Consider the following 26,649-nt stretch of genomic DNA (forward strand, 5'->3'; position numbering starts at 1 on the left):
TTATTTTTCTCGTGATCTCGAGATAACAAAAGTTGTTTTGTGGTGATCACGACTTAATCTCTGCTCTAAATTACACAAATGTGCCAACAGGTGGCAGTATATTACCAAATATAACTGGTGATGCGCTGTAAATATCCACTTTACTGTATTAGTTCATATTGGCTCAGATTGTACGAGTTTCGGACGGAGAGAGTTTTCGTGATCGCTTTATTTTGTGCAGTATTGTGTGCCTTAAGCGATTAACTTAACTGTTAAATGACTGATTATAATTATTTTGCTTGAAAGTGTATCTGTTATCGTAGTTGCCTCACAGTTTCACGACTGCAATAGTTCGATGTGATACTAAACTTATTGCTTATTAAAACTAATTTTGATGTCACTGTATAGTATTCTATTTGAACCTTATTGTGTATCTTTAAGACGCTATTTTAATCATCGCAGTTTCAGTGTTCGTTTACCTCACTATGTCACTCAGTGTGTAAGAAATATGATTTATAGCCTATGTCATTTAATTCAGTGATAGTGTGTAACCTATTGTATTTTCTACATTTCTTTGTAGGAAACAACACACATACACATAAACACGCTTCTCAAACAGCAAAATTGTTTTAGAGAAAATAAGTCGTGATCACGAGAAAACAAGATAGAAAAAAATAATAATCCATGGCCGTTTAGGGCTTTCGTATCACTGAGCCATCGGATTTCATCAAAAATATCTTAATTTGTGTTCCGAAGATTAATGAAGGTCTTACGGATGTGGAACGGCATGAGGGTGAGTACTGTAAATGACAGATTTTTCATTTTTGGGTGAACTAACCCTTTAATGGTTATAAAAAACATTAAAAATAAAAAATACAATTATGGAAAGTTCTGTATAATGGTTATTAAAACATTAGGTAACTTTCTGTGTAGGTGGTTATTTAAAAAACCGAAAATAACCATTATAGTCAACGTGCTGAATAAGTTACTGTATTTGTCTCAAATATTATGCAGTTAATGTTCTGGAAACGTTATTTTATGGTTATAAAAATTAAACCTAAAACGTTATACCAAACGGGAAACAAATACTGCTAACATTCAGGGAACGTTTTGTGTTTGCTGACCTTGTTGTTTCAACCATATCCCTAATATTTCATAGCCAGCATATTCCAAAAACACGCAATTTAAAAAATATTTTAATACAAATAGGTGCAATATTTGTTACGTTGCTTAAAAAACAGCATTTTAAATGCGACCTTCATATAAGAAGGAAAAGACAAAATAATAATAATAGTAAAACAACCGCTAAACAAAATGTCCGCAGTTGAACAAACACCGTTTTCTGCTTCTTACGTTTTGCATGGTCACGATTACAAAAGCAGATTCAATCAGATCGGCTGCGCGCGTTACCTTGTCCACTCCGTCGAGAGGAAGTGACTGCTGAGTCATAACATGACGTCCGCGCAACGACACAGTCACGTGTTCTCAGCACAGGCAAAGTGTCTGTGCGGGAGGAAAGGACTGACATATAACTCGCGCACTCCGATCAAATATCAGCTGCTTGCAACTCGAGACCGCTTTATTCGCTCATAACGCGAGGTGTCGTGAACCCGTCCGCGAGACCCGCTCGGAAGCACAGAGCGAACACTTCCGTGTTTAAAAAGAGTCATTTAAGGCCTAGCGTGCGCGCTCACGAGCAATATATTACCGTTTATATCAAGACTGAGACACGCGCCGCGCGGTGGACGAGAAGCTGAAGTTGAAGTCCATAACCATAAGCGAGGGTTCGTAGGTTTGTGATATGGGCTTACTGTCACAAGGGTCACCGCTCAACTGGGAAGAGACCAAGAAACATGCTGACCACGTTAGGAAGCACGGCATCCTTCAGTTCCTCAACATCTACAATAAGGTCAAAGAGCGGCAGAAGGATGTGCTGAAATGGGGAGACGAGGTGAGGCTGCTTTTCATCCTCAAAAAATGCACAATATTTCGTGAAAACACGTGGTTGCGTTTTTTAGAGGCAGCATTCAGTGATGCACTGGACCAAATCTGGATGCTGCACGTGAGCAGGTGCACACTTTGTGTTATGAATATTGTCTCCTTTATGCATGCACACTTTTTGGATCTTAAAATCTTGGAATTAGTTTTATAGGTAAATACAAAGTTTAGACTTTATATTAGGTGTGTTTAACTATAAATTGTCAGGTAGGATGTGTTTATAGTGTTGATGTTGAATTACAAAACATTTGCATCTGTTGAAGGTGGGACAGGTTTGGTTTAAGGGGTAAAGGAAGGTCACCACTAAACTATCTGCGCCAACAAGTGTCCAGCTGACCTTTGACCTCCTTCGGAGATGTTTAATAATAATCCCAGGATGAAGTTGGTTAAGAGATTGTGCTGAAATTCTAGGCAAAGTTTTCTTCTTTGAAGAAGCTCAAATATAGTATTGGTTTGACTTCATATTCTCCCGTTTGTGTTATTTCATAGGTTTGGTTATTCAGACTGTGGAAAATCTCAGCAGTAAGATATGAGTGGGTGTGGAATGGAGTACTGTATGTATAATGCAGCCCAGACATGTAAAGATCTGCCTTTCACCACACCTGGGCCTAATGCTAAGGATTTATCCAGGGGAGTGGTTCAGATTTTCACGGGCCCCACCAGAAAAAAAACATTAAATAAAATAAAATAGGGCTAGTTATTGTTTTCTGTGTTTTTGACCCATGTAACCTTAATAAACTTGTATAAATATTGGTACAGACAAGTAAACAGTAAGTAATAAAATAAGAACAAATAATCAAATTATGAGTAATAGCTCAAAAAAGAAATTATACAAGCATATAAATGAAATAAACTGTGTTTTTCAAGTAGGTCTTACAGTATTCTTCAGGTACAGAAATAGAAGTAATCAAATGTAAAAATAATGCTGCATAGTCTTCACTGTATGAATTCCTTATTAAAGTTACAAAAGTTAATCAGTGAAGAGCAATGATTGATTTTTGTCTTTTGTTGTTTGATTAACATTAAAAACACAGGCAGCAGCAGGAATATTAGGCTGCTGTCACTTTAAGACATAATGCACAGATCCAATAGACCAGTTTGGAGCAGATGCGCGTGCAAAGTGGTGGCAGAAAAATAGCCAAATAATATTTAAACCTATATCATTTTACATAGGCTGTGTTTAAAAGTTATCTATTTCACAATTCTGACTCTCGTTCTTGCATTTGTGTGTTTATATCTCCCATTTTGGGCTTTATAACTCGCAATTGTGAGTTTATATCACAATTCTGAGGCGGAAAAAGTCAGAATTGCCGGATATAAGCTCGCAGTTCTGAGGAAAAAGACTGAATAACGACTATATCTCACAATTCTGTTTTTCCTTCTAAAAATTTGAGATATAAACTCGAAATTAACTTTTTTTATTCTTTTATTCCGTGGCTTCCACAGACTGCTACTGCAGAACTGTCATTTTCCGCCACCACAAAAACATCATCGCTGTTTGCAAACACAGTTTTTCCATTCCACTGTGTTACTTTTCCATTGTTTATGAATGTAAATACGTGCTAGACGGATGTCTTTAACCACTGCGCTCGCGTCTTTTGCAGAATCTGGTGCATGACATCGCATTCTAAAAACACGACGCTCAAGTTAAAAGAACTTCAGCTTTTAACAAACGTGTCTCTAGACCTTGTGATTTTATTCGTTTTACTGACATTTATCGTGCTTTTAACAGCAAAAACTAATTCTGTGTGAACACATGCGTTTTCTTTCTCAACTGTTTACATTCACTTTAGACATAACCGACTATTTTCACGAGGATACTCAACAATACGGGCATTTTTGACATAATTTTGTGTGAATGCGTCCTTTCAAGTGCAAGAACACGAGAAAGAGAACTTAATTCAGTATTTGCACGCTATTTGAGATGCGGCTTTCTGGGCGCTTGCTTCTGATGTGTGTTGCGCACACAAAACTTCTCAAACAGCGCATACTGAATTGAGTTCTCTTGCGTGTCTTATTGAGTTTAGTTTACAGATTTTGTGCAAAGATGATGATTACAAAATCCCATTTCCTTTGGTTGGGTGGCTGTGCAGTTAGTCATCTTTCAGTGAGCTCTTGCTCGTTCTTTCACTGTTCTTAAAAGAGTACTAAAATAAACATGTCAAACAATGGTGCCAGAAAGTGTTTGCATGTTCAAACTTGCGGTTCATGTAGGATCAACAGGCTAATGTCGATTTCTGAACCTCCTTTTGAAATGGCTTTTCATTTCATTACCTTTGACCAGTCAGAAGACGTCAGTGGATTTACGATAAAACCTGCTGGAATGTTGTTGGTTTAGGACGGTGAATCCTTTGTTCGGCGTTAGTGGATTTAAAAGGCAAAAAGAATGGAATGGAGAAAAAGAAGAATAGAATTGCATCAGACTAGAAATCTCTCACTGCGCTTTTACTTTCATAATGAGTGTTATGACAAGAGTAACACTGTGGTTTGTTATTGCGAGTACATTTGCCTTGCAAACCCAACATGTAATGTGCATGCAATACCTCAGCCAGAGCAACAGTGCATACTGAAACTATTTTTACTTGTGGTCAGTATTTTGTGGTTTTGATAAAATGTCTCTGAAACATCCTGCAGGTGGAGTACATGTTGGTGGAAATGGATGAAAGACACGAAAAAGTCCGTCTGGTTCTGAACGGGAAGGATGTTCTGGAAACCCTTCAGGAAAAGGGTGAAAAGATCAACCCCAAGTGAGTAACTGATCCGATAGGCTTGAAATATTCTGAACATACTGACCAACAAATGTATTAAATTTACATGTTCAGAGATTTGTTTCGGGCTCCTCACACTATAATAATAGCAGGTTTAGCTGCAACTTAGTCTAAAAAGACAGAATATGAAGGCAAATGCACGTTTGTCCACTTTGTTGATTTATATGAAAATGGAAAACTTTGTTCTTTTGTACACTTTAACCTCCTGCATGGCTGTAAAGTCTCGTGGCCAATCCCTCTTTTATGTTTGTGTCTAATAAGTCAACAAGATCGATAGGATCTTTCCTGTTCTCTCCGTTTGATTTGAGTTGCCTCTATTATGCTGTTTTAAAGCCTCCTCATTTAGATCTGGAGTCTCCTACAACAGGTTTACATGCATCCAAGCTCAAAAAACTGTGATTTTCTCAAAATATACGTTGCACATCACCTTCCTTTTTCTCGAAGAGTGTAATAATGCTTATTTCGAAGATTCAGCCTCTCTTAACCCCTCCTTTCAGAGAGCCTGTTCTGCTCTCATTGGTCAGACAGCCAAGTCTGTTGTGATTGGTTGATTTCTTACATCGCATGTCGAAAATGAAATGGCCAATAGCATATCTTAATTTCAGCTTCCTCAGCTCGAGTCTCATCATTCGGAGTGATTTGCAGCTCAGAAATCAGCGTCTTCTTGACATGAACAAAACAAACCAAACGTTTCCTGTCTCAGACACAGTGTTTGAGGGGCAAAGGTGATGTTGTTCACCGGCAGCCAATGAAGACCATAGGCTGGCATTATTCTAAATTAGTTACAAACCTACATGGGTTCAGCAGGAAGTGAGCCTGAATTAGTGACGACTCGTTTCAGCAGTTCAGAATCGCCTCTTTCTTTTGGGAGACAATAACTCCATTTATCTGCACTTTGATCTTTGCAACTTTGCAGACCTTTTACTCTCACAAACAGCTGTTATATTACACACTGCATGAAAGATGATATTAAAAAAAAAGACAAGTGTGTCCTTTTTTCCTGATGTTGTGTAGCTGTAGCTCAGGGGAAATCGCAGCACGCAATGGGAAACGAGAGAGCTGTGGCATTCCTCATTACTGCCTCTCTATTGCACATACTGAAGAGCGCACCGTCCCGTCCCATCCTGCCCTGTCCTAGCACAGCAGTTTCAGCCCCACGTGGACGATCTGAGATGCCACCTATTAAAAACGTTTGCATTAGCTGTCGACTGATATATTCTACGATGTGGAAAATCATTAAGGGAATTGTGGAATCCAGTCATAGAAATGAAGTTTACTGTACAATGCGGAGTGCTGTGAAATTTTGGATGAATAAATCAAACTGATATGGACTAGTGTCTGTGAGTATTAAAGCTCAAAAAGACTATTGAAATATAAATATATCTGTTTCTTCTGCTGCACATGATGCTCAAATACACACAGAAACTCAAAGGTCTTCACTGCAACCTGTCACAAGAAAAGTTTGGGTTACACTTTATTAGCTAACATTTTATTTTACAGTGTCATTGTTACAAATGTTACATGTAGTTACTATAGTAATAACAGTAAATTATGCATAGTTACACTGCCCTCCAAAAGTTTGGAAACGCCCTAGAAAAGTGAGGTTTTGGACAATATTGGCATGAATCCTTTTTAATTTGTGATAATTTTGCACTGATAAGGGACAACACAAACTACGAAAACATTTTTTATTATATAAACAGTTTATACATAGAAAAAACTTAAATTTTCGATTCATCTAAATATCCAGCATTAGCAGCTATCTGACCTAAACTGGGTTCTGATTGGTTCATTGTATTCTAAACTTAATTGGCAATCAATTGTTGAAGCTATTAAGGTGTGCTGACCCAAAAATCTTTTACAAACCTGGGCCAAGTTTAAACCAGTAACCAGCATCACAGCTGACTTTGACATGTATATATTGCCATTATTACGTAATCAAAATGGAAATTGGTATTGCTGGTCTTCAATGATAATGTCAAGTTACTGTAATGTATTTGCATGAAAAAATGATAAGGATTTATGCTGATATCGTCCAAAACCACACTTTGCCAGGGGTGTTTCCAAACTTTTGGAGGGCAGTGTACATGCAACTAACCCTAAACCAAACCAAACCCTAATCTTAATCCTATAGTAAGTACATGTAGTTACTTAATATTCCTCAGTAGTTAAATGTGTAATTACAGTATAACAAAGACACCTTAAAATAAAGTGCAACCCTTTATTTTATAATGCTGTAGTTACATTGTAATTACTCAAATAAGTACTGAGTACTATTAATTGACTACATGTACTTACAATAGAGTTACAAAATGATAATAAACTAGGCTTTAAGTTTAACTGTTAAAATATATTAACATTTATTTTATTAACATCACATTTTAAAAACATAACATCAAATAACAGAATTAAAAACATTCAAATAGAGAAAATAAAAGTGCAATTATGTTATCACTTTGCATTATAATTTATTATATATAAATTATACATTTTTTACGCGCCCATTATTTTGGAACGTTTCCCATGTTTCCATGGCGACGCATCATGCTTTACAGATGAAGTGCTTTTATTTAGTTTCTCCTTTTTTTTTATTCAAAATATTCACAAACTTGCTTACCATGTCATCAACTATCTCATATTCCAATTCTCAAGTATGTGTAAGTGAGTGTGTTTTGTCATTTAAAAACGTTAATAAATTATCTTGATCTATAAAGCGAGATGGGCGCCGCCATGTTTGTTTGTGCAGCTGTTCAGAGTCCTGTCAGTTACAATATGTGAATTCATCAATTTCTCCCCAAATTCATGTAAGTAAATGGCCGGTGATCTGGGAGAAATAGTAAACTTTATATTTAATAAAACACGTCGGCATTTGATTGTTATTGCTGTTTCCATAGACATCAGTGTGTAACGTTACTTTACAAATTCTAAATGTGTTGATTTACTAGTACTTATGTATATTTAAGTGTCTGAAACCTAAAATAAACATTATGTTGTTGAAAACACTGCATAGTTGTGATAAATAACAAGCACTGTTTTTCACTTTGAGAAATGCTGGTTTAGGGTTAGTTACTTGTAATTATGCATAATTTACTGTTATTACTATAGCAAGTACATGTAGTAACGTAACTACAGCACTGTAAAATAAAGTGTTACCAAAGTTTGTTTTTTGTTTTCCAAAAAAAGTTTGATTACATTTTAAAAGATTAATTTAATTGCTAATGTTTTATTCCATTGATTGCCACAGTTTTTGATAATGAATTTGCATTAAACCGTAAATCCAGAAAAATTAAAACACAGAATTTCTGAAAAAAATAAATAAAACATTTCATATGACCCTAATTTTGTAAATGTATATATTTTTTTAAGTTGAAAGTTTTATAAACTCAATTGATTAGTCATGCTTTTTGATTATTAAAATTGAATCAAGCCATTAAAATGGAATCCATAGAATTTAAAATGGAAAACAGAATTTAGGAAAAAAATTAACATGAATAATTAACAACAGAATTTGGGAAATTTCAGATATGTATGATGTTTGTTCATATATTTTAGTGATTTTTGGTATTTTAGCTGTCTCTTCAGTCTGTATTTCAACTGCTTCATTGTAATTTTATGATCCTCAATGCTCATTGGTCACAGCACTCTCTATATATCATCATTGGCCATTGAGAAAGTCTGTTGACCGGTAGTTTACATTACTACAGCAAGATGTTGATGGATGTCTGTAATGCACGAGTGCTCATTTATCCACTAGTGCAAAATGGATTAAATGAATTGCCTCTGCTAGTAATTCACCAAGTACCTTTTCATAAAGAGACAAAATATCGATCTCTTGAAATGCAATACTTTGGTTTGCTTGAGTTCTCTCACCAGTTGATTGACTGTCAACCGTGCACATTTGCAGCCACCCTACTCTGTGGAGGCCGGAGTACGGCAGCTACATGATCGAAGGAACGCCGGGACAGCCGTACGGAGGGACGATGTCGGAGTTCAACACGGTAGAAGACAACATGGGAAAGCGGAGGAGAGAGGCCTCATCTGTGCTCAGCCAGAACCAAACTCTCCTCACAGTCACGTCATTCCCCAGGTACTCACATCACGTCCAGTAAAATGTAGCCAATGCTTCACTGTAATCCAGTAATAATACATTTTTTTGTAAGAAATCCATAATGGCGAAATACTTGACTTGAATGAAAGTCATTTCAGTTCCACTTTCTGAGTATGAATTATCATATGCAGTAAAAGACAATATTCAAGCACTTTAAAAGGTTTTTCCACAAACTCAACTGACTGGCTTCTCTCCTGTATGATTTCATACGAGTCTCTTCAGACCTGAGAACTGTACATCATTTATGAGCTTCTAAAACTTTTGACCTCCAAACTGAACTCAAATTGATGATAGAAATAAAAACAGTATAACTAAAAATGAATAGTTATACTTACTAAGTGCAAACAAAAAGTGCAACCATAATCAAAGTACTCTCTCAATATTCAAAGTGCAAATAGAGACCAGATTTTTCTTTAAGCATGACACAGAGCTGAGAGATGGTCACAACTACACAGCCAAGATAGCCTTCACATTGGGAGATATTTGCATGCACCAAAATGCGAGGTATTGAAATCGTGTTTGAATGCGCGCTCGTGTTTTACTTTCGTGGTACTCTGCGAACAGGGATCGGCGGTGCTGAACGCAAATTGTACAAGATAAGACATTTGTCAGACGTTTAGGCTCTGTGCAACGAATTAATTAATCAAAATAATTGTTAGTTGCTGCCCTACTCTTCAGAAAAAAATGCTGTATTATGACATACTGTGATATAAAGACATCTAAAGTGGTCTAACTGCCCTGTATCTGGATGACACATGTTGGCATGTTTATTTCTCCCATTTTAATGGATCATTCACCCACACAATTAACAACACAACCCATGTTTTGGGCTGCTTCTTCTAAGTTCATATAAGTTCTTATATGAATGACAGTGTTTTATTCAGTCAGGGAAAAGGCCCTGCCATATAATTGTTCCAATTATAAGAACAGCTTTAAGATTCTTTTTATTCTATATATAAAGGATATATATATATATAAAAAGAATATGTATGTACAGTGCACAACATAAATGAGTACACCCCCTCTGAACAAATACAAAAGATGTATTTTCTTTATGATCACTAATACAATTCATGGAAAGATGGCAAAACTAAACTAAATAAAAACAGAGAAATATATGTCATTAATAGCCACAAAATAAGTAAATTTTCCCTATTTTGTGAGCTCTTTAAATGATGAGCTCCTTAAATGCCCTGATCTTTAATGGGGAGTGTTGCTCAACTCGTCTCTACAGAATCCCCCACAGGCGCTCAAGAGTGTCAGCTTGGAAGAACGCATATCCTCATTGTCATGTTGAAAAAATGCCCAGCAATGCAGGGAATGAGGAAAGGGTAACATCTTCTGTTTGAAGTTTGTGCATTAAATTACACAGTGGCGTGTGAATTCATGACAGCATTGATAAAGCACAACTCCCTCACACCTTCAGCACTCACACATCCCTATATAAGAGCTTTACTACCACTGAACTTTACTGTGGGAACCAGGCACTTCTCACTGTACTCCTCCTCTAGCAACACCACAACATTTTGGATGCTGTTAGATCCAAAATGATTGATTTGGTCTCATGAGACCAGAGTATTGATATATTTTTGTAAATATGGGCTTTGGAAATGGCTGACTTTATTGTGCTTTGGCTATAGTAGGTAGTTCCAGTGAGAACAACAACCATGCATGTCATTTCTGCAGGCTGCATCTTACTCTGTCACTCTTTTCATAGCTTTTGCTGGCTCTGAGACACTCACTTGGTATTTCTCCTGCTCTTTGCCTAGCAAAAAAAATCCCTCATCACTAAACGAAAGCTTAAAATGAAGTCCTGATTATTGTCACAAGTCCATTGTTTTTGAATTTCTGTTTTACTTTTGCTATATTTTCACACTTAAAACAATGATTTGGTAATCCTCTTGTCCTCTTTTGTGCTAAGAAAGAAGTCTCCTGACAGTTCTCTCCCAAGTGCTTCCATTGTTGTCAGCATTAAGTTGAGAATGATTCAGTGAGCTATATAACACTTTAAATTGTCAAGAAATTACTTCTCTTTAAATGTTTTGGTTCAACATACTTACCTGTTGATCAAACATTGCCTTAAACTTGCACCAGAAAATTTGATAAGAACCTTGATGATAAAATCTTATTTTCGTGAGTAATTTTGACATGCTTCTTTGGTAATTGATTAAGCAGACTCGCTGGAACATTATATCTCTAAAGAACCCTAACATGTCTTCTAAGTAATTGAGTAATTGGTGACTTTCAGAAGTTTCAGAGGGGGTGTACTTTTATGCTGTGCACTGTATAATATATATATAATATAATATAATATAATATAATATAATATAATATAATATAATATAATATAATATATAATATAATATAATATAAAGCTTGTGACAAAAGAATAAAAAAATTATGAAACATTTGCTGGCAGTTGAGTTGGGTGTGCCAACATGTGTGTAGATAATATTCACCCTTTAACCCTGATAAAAGATGCAGGCTTATATTTGCCATTCCATGTGATGAAATCACTTGTAATGTTAGATGCAAATGTGTTGCAGTGCATGGCTATAATTCTTTTTGTTTGTGTTTTGTAGGTTAGGCTGCCCAGGCTTCACACTGCCAGAATACAAACCCACACCTGTCGAGAAAGGGGTGTCCAAATCGCTTTTCTTCCCCGACGAGGCCATCAACAGACACCCTAGATTCAGGTGAGAGATCATGTGTCGCAGGCCTCTGGCAGTCATCAGGGACATTGTGAGTTTACGTTGCAACTGAAAGTGTTTGAAGTGTCGTCTGACACAGAACAATGTGAAGTTGTTTGCGTAAGCTAGAGCTCAGAGGCATTTCAGGGGGATTATGGGAAGCCAGTTCAACAGACAATGAACTTTCACATACCAGTAGCCGAGAGCCTTAAAAGTGCTGTTCATCTGATCACTCTAGAAGTATTGCTGCTTCCATTATGGTTGCTCATATTTACAGTAAGTTAAGGATTTCAGCAAGCACATAATTCATCATGAGTTGGATGAAAACGTGTGTTTGTAATGATTCAAAATATTGAATGCAGCTGAATGAGGTATGGATGCTTTTGCTAATGTGTTACAGCACTCTGACCAGAAACATACGCCACCGGAGGGGCGAAAAGGTGGTGATTAACGTACCAAGTAAGTCTTTTGATTTGTTTTTGTAAATGATAGAACTGTTTCTGTGAGTCAGTTTTGCTCTGGAAATAAACAGTATATGCCTGGTTTCATTTGATCTACTCCTAATGTGTCCAAAACCTGTTTTCAACACTGATAATAATCATAAATGTTTCTTGAGCATCAAATCATCATATCATGTGACACTGAAGACTGGAGTAATGATGCTGAAAATTCAGTTTTGATCACATATATTCAATTCGCACTGTTTCTTACAGTATTTTTATCAGATAAATGCAGCTTTGGTGAACATAAGGGAGATCTTGCAAAAACATTTTTAAAAAGCTCAATGATTCCAGAGCAGGATTTTGCACCAATGAGATTTCACAGTGGGCGAAGCTACCTAGTGATGCGACATAAAAGTAAAATCAAATGACATAAAGAATTTCCCTATTCATATTGCAGCAATTTAGTATAAAGATTAATGTGGTTGAAGGTGCTTTTATCACTTCTCGCATACTTAGTAGGACTTTCAGCAAAAAGCTTCAGATGAACATTTTCACTTATGTTGCTGCATGGTTTTTCCGTGCCCTTTACAGTTTTTAAAGATAAAAACACCCCATCTCCGTTTGTGGAGACGTTTCCAGAAGATGACGGAGAAGCTGCCCGGGGTGCACTGCCTGATCACATCTACATGGACGCCATGGGCTTTGGCATGGGAAACTGTTGCCTGCAGGTAAAATCCCTTTTACTCTCATTGATTTGCATTGAGAATATTCGGGTCATGTTGTTGACGTCGGATCAATTTTGTCCACCAGGTGACCTTCCAGGCTTGCAGCATCAGAGAGGCGCGCTACCTTTATGACCAACTGGCTGTTTTCTGTCCCATTGTGGTAAGAGAACACGGGTTAGAGGAACGCACAGTCTGAGGACGGAGCGTGCTGTTGATGTAATATTTCAACACTTCCAGAGAGCCAAAGGCAGAAATAAAACCGCAACTAGAAGTGCAATTAGAAACCTTGTCATGTTGAAAGAAATATGGGCAAACTGTCTCTCATGGAAGTGATGCGAACGAATCATATCAAACACATACAAAGCAGCTAGCAGAGATGTCACACTTTATATCAGGTGTCTTTAACTACTGTGTACTTAAATTAAAAAAAGTTAGGTACATTGATTGTGTAAAGGTTTGGAGGTATGAGTGGGTTAAGTGGGTAAGGAAAGGACAACAGTGTAATTATAGATGCAATTACAGAATTAATTACAGCTGTGATTGCATTCAGGTATTTTTCAAAGATAAGTACAGTGTAAAAACTTGTATGTACACAATAAGTGCATTGTATCAAGTGATTAATTTAAATTAGGGCTGTCAGGCGATCAATTTTGACTGAGAAATTATCCCCTAAAAGATCATTTAAAGTCATCTTTGTGTTAGATGAGAACAGCATTGAAAAGACATTTTAAAAAAATAAATATTCTGTTTCAACTTAGAATTTATTACACATAAACTTTTAAGGCTACAATGTGACCATAATGTTTTTTTTTTTTTTTTTTATAGAACTGCGTTTGAAGTGGTATTTATGTATATTTACACAGACTGTTTAATGCAGCTCAGAGATGAAAATGAATGAAAAATGAAATGATACTCTAAAAATAACTCTAAAACTGCCAGTAGGTGGCGGCAAGTAACTGTCTCAATCAGTGAGTCATTGAATCATTCATTCAACCTATTCATTTAAATGGCTGATTCGTTCAGGAACGAAGCAAGTGACCAGATTTATAAATGACTCACTGAATCAATGACTCACTCGATTTGTGTGTGTTGCTCAGAGACGCACAACAGTTCTGCTGTGGCTTTGTTTGGAACTATTTTAATTTCATTGTCTAAAATATAACACAATATTAACTTTTTGTTTGTTGTGCCGTTGTATAAAATCGGTATCACATTTGTAATCATGCAGATATTCAGGAAAAAACTGCACTCTTGCTCGTGTGATATTGCTAAGCTACATCATACAATATAAATATAAAACAAAACCCATAAAGGGACATTTTTTTGCCCTCATATCTTGAGCTTCAGTGGCATTTTAACTGCATTCTACATCACACAGTCAGTCATTGCTCTCCATCATATTCGTAACTAAACTGTATGCAATGATGATGACGTACAAGTCTGGGATAGGGTGGGTGCAATAATAATTTTAACGTGTTTATTTTTTCCTGAATTAACACGTTAAATCACAGCTGTAATTTAAATAGTAGTTGAAGACACTTAATATAAAGTGAGGCGGCAGAGTTCATGCAAATTCATGTTTATACTGTTAAATAAAATGCATATAAATATGGGTGGATGGACTCAATACTGGGGTGCACACAGCAAACTGCCATGCATGATGTTACTGCTAAAGAAAATAATAAATTCCAAATCTGAGAAAATTTTAAAGGATCTTCTAACTTTGACCCTAGTTAAAAATTGACCGTCTTTACCATACATGAAGTAATATATAACCCTCCGTCATCATTTTCAGTCTTGTGTGGTTAGCAGTACAAACTTTTAAGACTCCGTTTTCTTAATGTCTCCAGAAATGTGCAGTATTTCGTTCTCAGTATTGATGTGTTTGTGCAGATGGCTCTCAGTGCTGCCTCACCGTTCTATCGCGGATTCGTGTCAGACATCGACTGTCGTTGGGGAGTGATCTCTGCGTCTGTGGACGACCGGACCCGAGAGGAGAGGGGCCTGGAGGTGAGAACGGGATCACATGCCTCTCTTTTAACCTGCACACAAGCAAAACAAAAGTCTTTTGGCTTTATTCATAAATGAATAGTTTCCATGAAGAGGTCAAGTAGATTTTTACTCCCATTCAAATTGATCTTGCCTGGGTTTCTTGCACAATATATGGAGCAAATAACCTACTTTTATTTATTTATTTATTTTGGGCTCAATTCCTTCACTAAATTATAAACATAATTTTATAATTACAGACTACATGATGTTCTGTAACGCCCTCATCCAAACAACAGACAGTCACACTTCAGTAATAATTACAGAGATCTCAGTCCTGTGTGAATCATACATGAAATTACTGTTAATCATGAATCTCATCCAAATTGGGCCTTTTGAGAACTTGAAAGTGAGAGCGTTTGAGAAAGTGCACATGTTAATGTCAAATGATGATGTGTAATAATTAACAAGACTGTCAGAAGACCTGACAACTTTTGATATCAACTATTATCAGCCAGTGCGACTAATCTCAAAATAAACATATGTTGCCCAGGCCAAGTTTTTTTTAAACCACAGACATTAAACAGAACCTGTTATGCTTAATATGACCTATTATATTCCATGTTCATCTTTCTTCAGTGTGTAATGTTGCTGTTTGATCATGAAAAAGTCCCTCCAGCGGGAGTTATTCTTTATATCAGTGTCTGTGTTTCTGAACTTCAGAATTTTTCTTCCGGGAACGAACACGTCACAATATTCCTCATTTAAATAATTCATACGCAGAATAAAGGGGCGGGGCCTGGTTGAGTTAGTTAGTAGTGTGTTGAAACTGGTGGTTATGGTAAGGGCGGGACCAATCACAACGCACTGTTCCAGCCGACCAATCAGAGCACACTGTGCTTTTCAGAAGGCGGGGCTTCATAGAGACAGGAACTAAACGGCGTTACTGACAGACTGGGAAGAGAGGAGCTGCAACAATGGAGAATATGAGGAAAATTATCAACATTCAAGCAGGAAAACCTGTTCTAGTAGAGACAAAAACAACATCAAGACTTTTTAAGGGCCATTCATGTCACGTCTAAAAATGCGTCATTCATCCATCTTGGCTGAGCTTTCGATGTTGTTACGGAAAGGGTGAAGCTGATTGGTTGGTTCTTGTCAAATGACCTGTGGTGCGTTTGCGGCATTCTGAAAAGTTGGGGGTTTTTTTCGTTTAGCTGTAGTGTAGATGCGCCTGGGAGAAAAGCACGCTCTCCATCATGAGCACGCCTGTCGCACATCTACAATAATTTTATCCCTTAAAATTCAATTTTTATCACCAAAATGACACATTTAAACATGTTTTCCTGTGAAAAATAGCTTGAATGTAACCACACCCTTGCTAATTTTAGTATACGCGGAACCATGAATATGCAAATTAGCCCCGCCTCCACTCAATCACAGCAGCTTGTATTGCCTGATCCATTCGCTCATCTGTACTGTAGTAAACGCTGCACAACGGTAAGTGGTAATACTGGTTTAAATCAGCCATATATGTTTGAAGCAGAAACTGATTTAGAAGAGTGAATTATACAGGCTCGATGTATCCGAATGTATCACTCTCTACAACGCCGGACACATTGAAGCATATTAAAACACCACATAGACATATAAACAACATTTAAAAACTTGATTTTCACCACAGGGGAACTTTAAAATAATGAACTCGAGCACACAAAAGACGCGACATGAACTGAGCATAGTGTGGCCGCTTTAAAATGGTGTATCTGTTTCTTTGCAGCCGCTGAAAAACAACAAATTCAGGATCAACAAATCGAGGTATGATTCGATTGACAGCTACCTCTCCTGCTGTGGTGAGAAATACAATGACATTGAGCTGACCATCGATGAAGAGATCAACAAACAGCTGCTCGATGCAGGTAAAGACTTCCCTCACTGCATTGTGCCGTTGTCGCCAGTGTAGACAGCATCTTTGATTATAATGTGTTCAGTTTGCTTCTAAAGTGACGCGCCTCTCGGTGTAGACGGGGTGTGAAATCACTGAAGCAGGTTAGTGCTTATTTTCATTTTTTTGCACTGTTGCAGGCATTGACAAACTGCTGGCACAGCACATCGCACATCTCTTCATCCGCGACCCGCTGTCGCTCTTCCAGGAGAAGATTCATTTGGACGATGAGAACGAATCGGACCACTTCGAGGTACTTAACATTAACATCTGATTTTTATTGTTCTTCTGGCAAACTGATTAACAACATCAAAAAAACAAATGTGGATATTAGACCTGTGTTCACCACATAGTTGGAGTGATTTAAGTAGCATGTGAAAGTGAACCACGGTTTATTTTGCATGTTACAGAATCTTCAGTCAACCAACTGGCAGACAATGAGGTTCAAGCCTCCCCCTCCGAACTCTGACATCGGGTGGAGAGTGGAGTTCCGTCCCATGGAGGTATTAAACAAACAGCTGTCTGTGTGCCAAATGATGCAAGCAGACGCGGCCTGACTGACTGTGTGCTTAGCAAAGCATATATATATACAGGGTGCCGTTTGAGGAAAAGCAGAGGGGGGGATGTTTTTTAAACCGTTTTTTTATTAAATCATGAACCGCAGTGCAGCTGTTAAATGAACTTCAGTGAAACAATATCGGAACATTTTGGAAAAGGAATATTTTAATCCATTTTTACATTTTAATTTCACTCTTATGACTTGTCCTTTCCTTGTTGCGAAGCGCTCGTATACATTACATATATTACATTTACATTATAAACATCTACATTTGAACTAGGGCTGGGCGATATGACGATATTATCGTATATCGACAATGTCTTGGAAGTATCATGATGTCGATATTAAAAGTCATTTACAGACGATAATCGCCAATAAAATTTATTTAACATAGTCCGGTAGTTACCGTTCACATATTTATTCACATGCAATGGCAAAAGGCTACTTTTTATAAAATTAACATTTTGATTTTGCTTATTAACAATGTTTTTTTTTTTTTTTTTTTAAACATTCCCGTAAACACAGTTTTGTCACACATGTGTGTGTAACAGACTATATTGGATTCGTGCATTGACATCAACCTAGGCCTATACCCGCGGCGCTAATAATGTAGCCTACATTTCTGTTTAAACCGACAAGATTGTTAAATTAGAATGAAAAGGCTAAATTAAATTAGAATGACTTGTTAAAAATAACTACATTTGTTTTCCAGTGGTTTCGTTTGACACGCGCAAACAACAGAAAAGGAGGATTCACACGCATCACGCACCCGCAGCAAAATAAACTCATATGGCCTAAATAAAATGAATAAATACACAAAATATATTAACTTAAACAATTAACAGATTAACAAAACGAAAGAAAAAAAGCTGAAGCCATATGCTGTTTTAATTGATTTATCTTTCAAAAGGAAACTAAGACGGAAGAAAGTGGTAGGCCTACCCGTTTTCTTTATTTTACAAAAACAAAATGTTTTGTTTTTATTTTGAGTGTACACAGATATGATTAAACTCTTCACAGTTAATGTATGATCAACAATTAATTAATTAATTAATTAATTATTTTAAGTTGTTTTCACTGGTGTAAGGAAGCAGTTCAAGTGATCACGCCGGCGCCTTGCGCGCACACGTCAATAGCACTGCTTGACATCACAGCCTGTTCATTATCAAAATAAATGAAACATAAAATTCACAAACAACATTAGTAATTACTTATTTTTCCAAATAAATAATGATTTTTTAATTATTATTTCGTTATAAGAGGCCTGTAAGGACACATCGGAGCTCTAAAACATGAGAAAAAATAATCTTTCTGTTTTTGGTCATGCAGAACGAATCAAACTGTTTTTAATCGCTTTTAGACACATAACAAATACATTATAGCTTAACTACAAGTTTAAAAAACAGCGCTACGCATTTAAAATGAAATAAATTAAACGTATCATCATGATATGTGTCCGATGTTTCTCTTCCAAAAATGAAACATCGGACCTTAAGAAAGAATATAAGACACATTTGACATCAACATGCATCATTCTTACAATCACCACCAGAATGTCCACCTTCACAATGAACTCCGTTAAACTCTGATCAATTCAACAGTTCTCTTTACGAAACGAAATTCATTTCAAACACTTGAGCAGTGTGGAAATGATTAACATAACAAATGCTTTTATATTAAAGCACAAACTAAGAAAAGAAAAACAAACTTTTAACCTTTAAATTAAGTTCATGCCTACTGATTTGCAGGCTGTTGTCAATAGAGTGCAACCAAACTGATGTGTGTTTACAGTGCGTGTCGGCTATGTTGTCTCCGACGGGGCGGGGTGGAAGGGGTGGGGCTCAGGTGGGCGATATTATCGGATATTGCGATATTTTTTTAAGGCGATTATCGATCAAATATTTTTTACATATCGCCCAGCCCTAATTTGAACAGATTACCTCTATACCTCTCGTTGGTTTCATACGGATTACATAATCAGAGAATATTTGTTTTCGATTTGAATCGGTTCATTTAAATTTCACATTTCAAGTTTCTATAGATATAATTCTGATCGTGAGTCAGGCACGTGTACACTAAATATCGGTTCATTTTTGTGATGTGCTCCAGTAAGGAGACAGAGACGGCAGAAAGCGCATCCTGTTTGTTTTTGTTTTTCTTTATTTTACAAAAGAATCACGTTTTTTTGTTATTTTGAGTGTATACAAATGAAACTAGATAAAAAAAGTTAGTCGAGACAAACTTTAAGTTGGCTTGAAAAAGCCGGTCCAGAAAGTTTGAAGAAGTTTTAAAAGTTTTCAGTTTGAAAGTTTAAGTTTTAGTTTAGTAGTTTTGATAGATAGATAGATAGATAGATAGATAGATAGATAGATAGATAGATAGATAGATAGATAGATAGATAGATAGATAGATAGAGTCAGGGTACTCAAGGTGGTTGCTAGGATTTTACTATGCGGTTGCTAAGGTACTTAGGATGGTTACTAGGCTGTTGCTATGCGGTTGCTAGGGTACTCGGGGTGGTTGCTGAAGGTGTTGCTATGCGGTTACTAGGGTTCTCAGGGTGGTTGCTAAGGCGTTTCTATGCAGTTGCTAGGGTACTCGGGGTGGTTGCTAAGGCGTTGCTATGCGGTTGCTAGGGTACTCGGGGTGGTTGCTAAGGCGTTGCTATGCGGTTGCTAGGGTACTCGGGGTGGCTGCTAAGGGGTTGCTATGCAGTTGCTAGGGTACTCGGGTTGGTTGCTAAGGCGTTGCTATGCGGTTGCTAGGGTACTCAGGTGGTTGCTAAGGCGTTGCTATGCGGTTGCTAGGGTACTCGGGTACTAAATTTACCATGCCAGAATTAAAACCTGATTTTACAACAGTGCATAGCACCACTTGGCCAGGTGTGCCAAAACACTTATTTATACATTTTTATAAACAGTATTTCATACAAAAGAATCACAAAATGCAATAGGACAACATGCTGTTAGCATAAAAAAATAGACTATAAGCCTCACATCGATTTCATCTCCATCCTAAAACAGTGGCACCTGTTACTGTAGTCCCATTCCTGTTGTAATATTTCTAGGATTTTTATGTGAAGGTTCCTGTAAAATATGATGACATGCTGCTCTGAATCATTTTCACTTTTCTTTAATCTGGCTAGCTGTGGTTTTCATGTGGAAATAGACTATTATGTGACTGTTGTGCTTTGTGGCGTTTTGAAAAGCCGTGCATGGATTAAAGCCACTGGAACCGGATCGTTACTTAAACGTGTGTGTCGTCTCTCATCACACGAGCGGGGGTGCTGACTTTCACAGTCACCAGTCACCTGCTCACCAAGGCTGCATTTACTTGATCAAATATACAGGAAAAACAGTAATATTGTGAAATGAGATGGCTGTTTTCTATGTGAATATATAGTAAAGTTTAATTTATTTCTGTGATCAAAGCTGAATTTTCAGCATCATTACTCCAGTCTTCAGTGTCACATGATCCTTCAGAAAACATTCTAATATGATGATTTGATACATGTATGATTATCATCAATGCTGAAAACAGTTGCTGCTTCAGATGTGTGTGGAAACTGTGACACATTTTATTTTTCAGGATTATTTGATAAATAGAAATTTCAAAAGAACAGCATTTATTTGAAATAGAAATCTTCTGTAACATTATAAATGTCTTTACTGTCACTTTTGATCAATGTAATGCATCCCTTGCTGAATAACCTATCTATTTTCACATCATAATAAAATATGGATTCATTGTTGGATTTGTTTTGCATATACATGTGCAATACATAATGTCATATGTTACACTTTGTTTTTATTTATTTATTTTTTTACAGGTCCAACTGACAGATTTTGAGAACTCTGCTTATGTCGTGTTTATCGTTCTTCTCACCCGTGTGATCTTGTCCTATAAGCTGGATTTCCTCATTCCATTATCAAAGGTTGGATTCTCTGTTTTGTTTGCATGCGTGTGTGTGTGTGTGTGTGTGTGTGCATGTGTTTTTTAACACGTTTTGCATTTTAACTTCCTTTATGCACAGCAGAAAAACTGATTCTGGGGATGAATTGAAATGGCACAAATACTGAGTATATTCATTAAAAGCATGATGAAATAGAAATGTGCATTGGTAACATTTTTAATTCTGTCATTTTTTGTAACATCTTTTTTTTTTTTTTTAGGTCGATGAAAATATGAAAGTTGCTCAGAAGCGAAATGCCGTGCAAGAAGGCATGTTTTATTTCCGGAAGGACGTTTTTAAAGGTTAGTTGACAGTGAAGTTAAATGGAGGTCATTATCATTCATATCAATGTTGAACTTTGACTTTTTTATAAAGGCACAGCTGACATCATGTGGATATCTGTGACAGTGCATGCTGGTTCCACATTTATATCAAGTGTCTTTAACCATGATGTACTTGCATTTAAATGAATCATTTGATGCAGTGCACTTACTGTGTACATGCAAGTTCAATCTAAAAACATGTATTTAAAAACAATCCCTGCATTTAATTACATCTGTAATTTCACTGTTGACCAGGGCTTGACATTAACTCTTTTGCTCAGCAGTCACTCAGCATTTCCACTGGCCACAGTTTTGCTGTTGGGAAATCATGTCATAAGATCAAAGCTGAGTGTGGCGTGCTAAAATCTACTTGAGCTAGATTTACAAGCCTTTTAAATGTAAATGACCACTGCACACACTCAAATCAAGACTACATGAATGTATAATACTACAGGTCACCATCAGATACTTAGCTCTGATAAGGTTGTGTAAAGCTCCTTTTATGAAAACATGCAGTGTATTAAGACATAAAAAGAGTAGCTGCTTATTGCATATAATAACAGTGGTGCAAGTGTGTATAAGATTAATTGAAAAGATAAAAACTAAACTTAAAAAAAACCCTAGATGGAGAAATGCTGTCTGTTTAAACATTTATTAACAATTCTATTCAATTTCAGTTCAATATCATATTTGCAATTGTGCTATTCGGGACAAAAACAGCCCTTGTGTGATATTGCTTAACTATATCATGTGATACAAATATGTGTTGTAGCTTCTCCTAAATGGACGTCTCTCAGTTGTTCTGATCACACAATCTCTGGTGGTTTTCACTGGGTATTAATTAGCACCTAAGAGCTAAACAATTATTTAAACTATCCCAAATCTTAGCCATATCCACCTCAATATCAGCATAAGTGTTTTTCAATACAACATCCACACAATAAGTACATTGTATTTAACATTTTATTAATGTAAGTACATGGCAGTTAAAGACACCTAATATAGTGTTGCCTACATCTCTTTATTTCTTATATAATTTTTATTGCTTAATTTAAGGCTGTAACCCAGTGTTGGACCCGCCCTCCACGGCTCAGAATGGAGTGGAGAGTGAAGCGAGTGACGGGGAAGAGTTCACCCTCATGAGCATCGACACCATCATCAACGGGAAGGTGTGTGTCTCTCTGCTCTCTAACTGACCATTGCAGTAGGATTCAGTGATGCTTAATTCCTCCATTTAACTTGTGTGGTGTTTATTTTTATTGTCCAGGAAGGGGTATTTCACGGGCTGATACCGATGTTGAACAGCTACCTTGAGAACATGGAGGTGGATGTCGACACGCGATGCACTATCCTCAACTACCTGAAACTCATTAAGAAGCGCGCTTCTGGTAAGAAAATGACTTTAAGTTACAATATACCATTACACGCAACACAATATACATGTGGCTTTATAAGCTCGCTGTAAATTACACAAATACATACATATTCTGTGACAGCTATAATTGAATGCACAAATAAATACACAGCCATTCGCATTTGTTCTCTGCATTGAAAATATAAACGAACATGCCGTTGCATCTTTGATAACATTTGAGGCTTATTTTGCGGCACTTTTGATCAGTTAAAGGTGCAATATGTAATATTTTTGCAGTAAAATATCCAAAAACCACTAGGCCAGTGTTATATATTTTGTTCACTTGATTACTTACAATATCCCAAATGTTTCCAACTATTTGTAAATCGTGAGAAAATAGCAATTTTAACCAAGGCTCCAGGACGTGTGAGGAGTCGCCTGTCAATGTCGTCATACCCGCGTTACCCTCGGTTTCCGGTTTATCTTTGTAGAAACCATGGAAACACCAAAGACGCTTTAATATTTACATGTTTTAATAGACAAGGGAACAACTGTTTTGATATATTTATAGACAGAAAACTAATTGTTGTTGTATAGCTCAACACGTTTAGTCTTATTGTTTAAATCTAATTTTCTTGATGTTTTTGCGAGTACCATGCTTTACCATGCCTCAGAGAAAAACACTATTTTGTGAAATAGCTAACATAGCATAATCAGATGCAGCTTTATTTTTAGTAACAGTAATGCAGCATTTTCTCCATCATACAATACGTTTTAAAATTAATTTCATGCCATTTATCAACACAAGCCATCCAGCATTTAATATGATATTGTAAAATGGATCTATCTTACTGCAGTGTGTAACAGTGTCTCACAGCAGCCGCGAGCGAACGCACAGAGTAACGTTATAACATCATTTTCAACACTCTCAAATGTATCTAATATGATAAACAGAGCTGCGTTACCTCATACTCATGACCGGAAAAGCGTTAATAATCGCATCCATGAACATGATTTCTTCCTGAGTCCTATCCCTATTCTTTTGCACCGTCCGTTGAGATGGAGACCACATGTCCCAAGATTCTGTGCTCAAACTTGGCATGTAGTTTCCAACTTTTAAAGGGATATCGCTGGCAAAATGGGCTTTCAATAAAACTTGGCTTGCCTATACAGTAGAAATACAGTGGGAACATTTTTTTAAATTGTTGCTACCTGATGAGAGAAAACAGAGAAAAGACGACTGGGTATTGACGGTGTGATACAAATTTCACGATTCGATTCGATTTCAATTCACAAGCTTCCGATTCGATTCCCATTTGATTCGATATTGATTATTTTGGATATATATCAGGTACAGTCCATTGCAAATTTTCTCAAGGAAAAAATCTGTCAACTAATGCTGTAAACTATGCATGAGATTCAGTTGGTACTGCATTACTATATACATTATAATATACCATGATACGGATTTTGGTAAGTTGTACTGTATCTTTTAACATACCTTCAGATGTTCATGCATCGCACTGTAACTGGTATTAAAGCGGAGGAGAGGATCAGTTCATGTTCAGTTCATCCCCTGAACTAAGTCATGCCACATTAAACAGCACCAAAATGGTACTTATTTTTAAAAAATTTCCGTTTCATATCAAAAGTAAGGATGGGCAAAGATTATTGTGATTTATTGGATGGGAGGCGCGCTACAATATTCTGTTCATTCATCAACTGAAAACGGACTATACTAATCGAAGTTAGTTTTCTAGCAGGTTGATTATTCGGATAGTTTTGTTCACATTTGTTGTGTTTTTCTCAGGTGAACTGATGACTATGGCAAAGTGGATGAGGGAATTTGTTGCCAAGCATCCTCAGTACAAGCAGGACAGCGTCATTACAGACAAAATCAACTACGACCTGCTTCACAAGTGCGACAGAATCGCCAAGGGTGAAGAGAAATGTCCGGAACTGATCGGAGAGCCGGTTAACAGAGGAAAATAAAGCCTGCTCAAAACAAACGCAAATCCTCTATATACATATATAAAAAAAAAAGCTCCTTTGCATGAGAGCGAAAGACCAAGTATGTGACGCAGCGGTCCAGAAAAAAACTTGTAAGAGAATATTTAAATAGCATGTGTTGATTGCTGAGGCCAGCCAAAGGTTTGTTGAATTTGTAAATAGCAGATTTTTATTATTCGCAAATTATTTTAATAGCTTAAACAGATCCATGATGCAATTGTACCCGAATGTGTACATATTTCACGCCGGTCTGAGTGTGTGAGAGATTATGTAAATGTAGCAAACACTAAATTGTACATTAGTAATATTTTCATTGTTGAAATGTAAATACTGTACTTCATCAGGCATTAACAAGTGTACCATCTTTTTTTATGGATGAAACTGTTGATTCTTCTTCTTTTGGCATTTAATATTGTACCCAGGGTGAATTGAAGACACTGAAACCGGTCTTGATGCAAGTCTGTGTGACTAAACTTATGTAGGAATTTAAATGCAGGGTAAAGAAGGAGATCATAGTAGTGTGCAGTGCTTTGTGTTTTTCACTAACAAATTATTCAGAGTCGTTTTATTGTTTGAAGGACAGCTACATTTTTACCATCTTAGTTAAGGTTATTGCGGTTGTGTTAAGCTTTCTCCACCACTAGAGGGTGCAGAGGGTCTTTTTAAAAATTAATTATATTATCATGAACAACTAGATTATGCTGTAGTTTGTTAGCTTTAATATCTGTATATGGCTTGAAATAAAGTGATTCCTGTACATATTTCATCTTATTGAGTGGCCAGCAATGCCTTTTCTAGGCCAGCATTCAAGCCTTCCAGCTACAATTCTTTAAGTGTGTGGAATGATTGTTCTTTATAATTCAATTCATTAAATCATATAATCTGCATTATAATATTGTGGCTGACAGTGTATGCCAGCTTTTTAAGCAATAAAAGCATGTCTGTGCAGTAGTGAGCGCCACGATATCAAGGTCCCGCAGAATCGGTTAATATTGCAGAACAACTCATTATGTCGGTGTGAAATAAACAGTTCTGGAAATGTAGAAATTAAAGTTAAAGCTCCAATCTCCTCCCGAAGATCCAGAAAAAGTCAGTTGGTGCTTCAGTGATGACTTTGCTCAGAGAAGCTGTCAATAATGGCGTCAAAACCCACTTTTTTATAGCATCAAATAACTAACTAACTAAAAATAAACATTTAAAGAGCGAACGCCGAACACTTTAACATCAGTGTGATGATAACTGTCTAAAATAACAGAAACCATCTTTTGGGGGAAAAAATACTTGACATGTAATAAAACTTTTTCACACTTTTTCCTGCGCTCGGCATCGCAGGGTAAATTTACTTCCGGCGACGTCTAAACATAAGTGTTGTTGTAAGAGACTACATTAAATATATTTTTTGTTGTTCCCATTTTTTAAATCGCAAAAGGAAAAACTCCACAATAGTGTTCACAACTTTATTTTATTCTTTATTTGACAGGGACAATGGACAGTAAAAAAATACTGCCCCAGAATGAGCTACAGAGCTAAATTTAATCTGCTGTCCTTGGGCAGGAGTAAGCTAGAACCAAATTATCGATATAAAAATATATAGACCTACAATAAAATACCCCCACAAATACAAAATATATAACATATAACCCATCACTTAACAATATAAACTACAATAGCAGAGAAAAAAATCCATATTACATTATATAATCAATGATCACAAACCTGACTTATCTTTAACTGCACAAAGGTAGTACACTGTCTAATGTTAATTGGTAAATTATTCCAGTTATTAACAGCTTTTACAGAAAAAGT

At 36.6% G+C, this 26,649-nt stretch overlaps 1 protein-coding gene across 1 annotated transcript; it reads left to right on the top strand.

The window, feature by feature from the left end:
- The first annotated feature begins 1,174 nt into the window (after positions 1-1,174).
- gclc (glutamate-cysteine ligase, catalytic subunit) lies at positions 1,175-25,600 on the top strand. Its single transcript, XM_048205921.1, has 16 exons — positions 1,175-1,930; positions 4,612-4,724; positions 8,650-8,832; positions 11,436-11,549; positions 11,944-12,002; positions 12,578-12,714; positions 12,797-12,871; positions 14,605-14,721; positions 16,481-16,619; positions 16,786-16,898; positions 17,056-17,148; positions 21,034-21,138; positions 21,377-21,458; positions 22,536-22,648; positions 22,747-22,867; positions 24,644-25,600. Exons 1-16 carry the CDS (start codon positions 1,781-1,783, stop codon positions 24,823-24,825), a joined length of 1,896 nt encoding a protein of 631 aa, XP_048061878.1. The 5' UTR covers positions 1,175-1,780; the 3' UTR covers positions 24,826-25,600.
- Positions 25,601-26,649: the final 1,049 nt, after the last annotated feature.

Source organism: Megalobrama amblycephala, linkage group LG10 (genome assembly GCF_018812025.1).
Source record: "Megalobrama amblycephala isolate DHTTF-2021 linkage group LG10, ASM1881202v1, whole genome shotgun sequence".
NCBI classification, from domain to species: domain Eukaryota; kingdom Metazoa; phylum Chordata; class Actinopteri; order Cypriniformes; family Xenocyprididae; genus Megalobrama; species Megalobrama amblycephala.

Excerpts from the sequence above, each read along its gene's own strand:
- gclc (XM_048205921.1), top strand. The coding sequence starts at position 1,781 with ATGGGCTTACTGTCACAAGGGTCACCGCTCAACTGGGAAGAGACCAAG. Across the intron at positions 16,899-17,055 it reads ACGAATCGGACCACTTCGAG|AATCTTCAGTCAACCAACTG; the intron begins GTACTTAACATT and ends TGCATGTTACAG. Across the intron at positions 21,139-21,376 it reads TCCTCATTCCATTATCAAAG|GTCGATGAAAATATGAAAGT; the intron begins GTTGGATTCTCT and ends TTTTTTTTTTAG.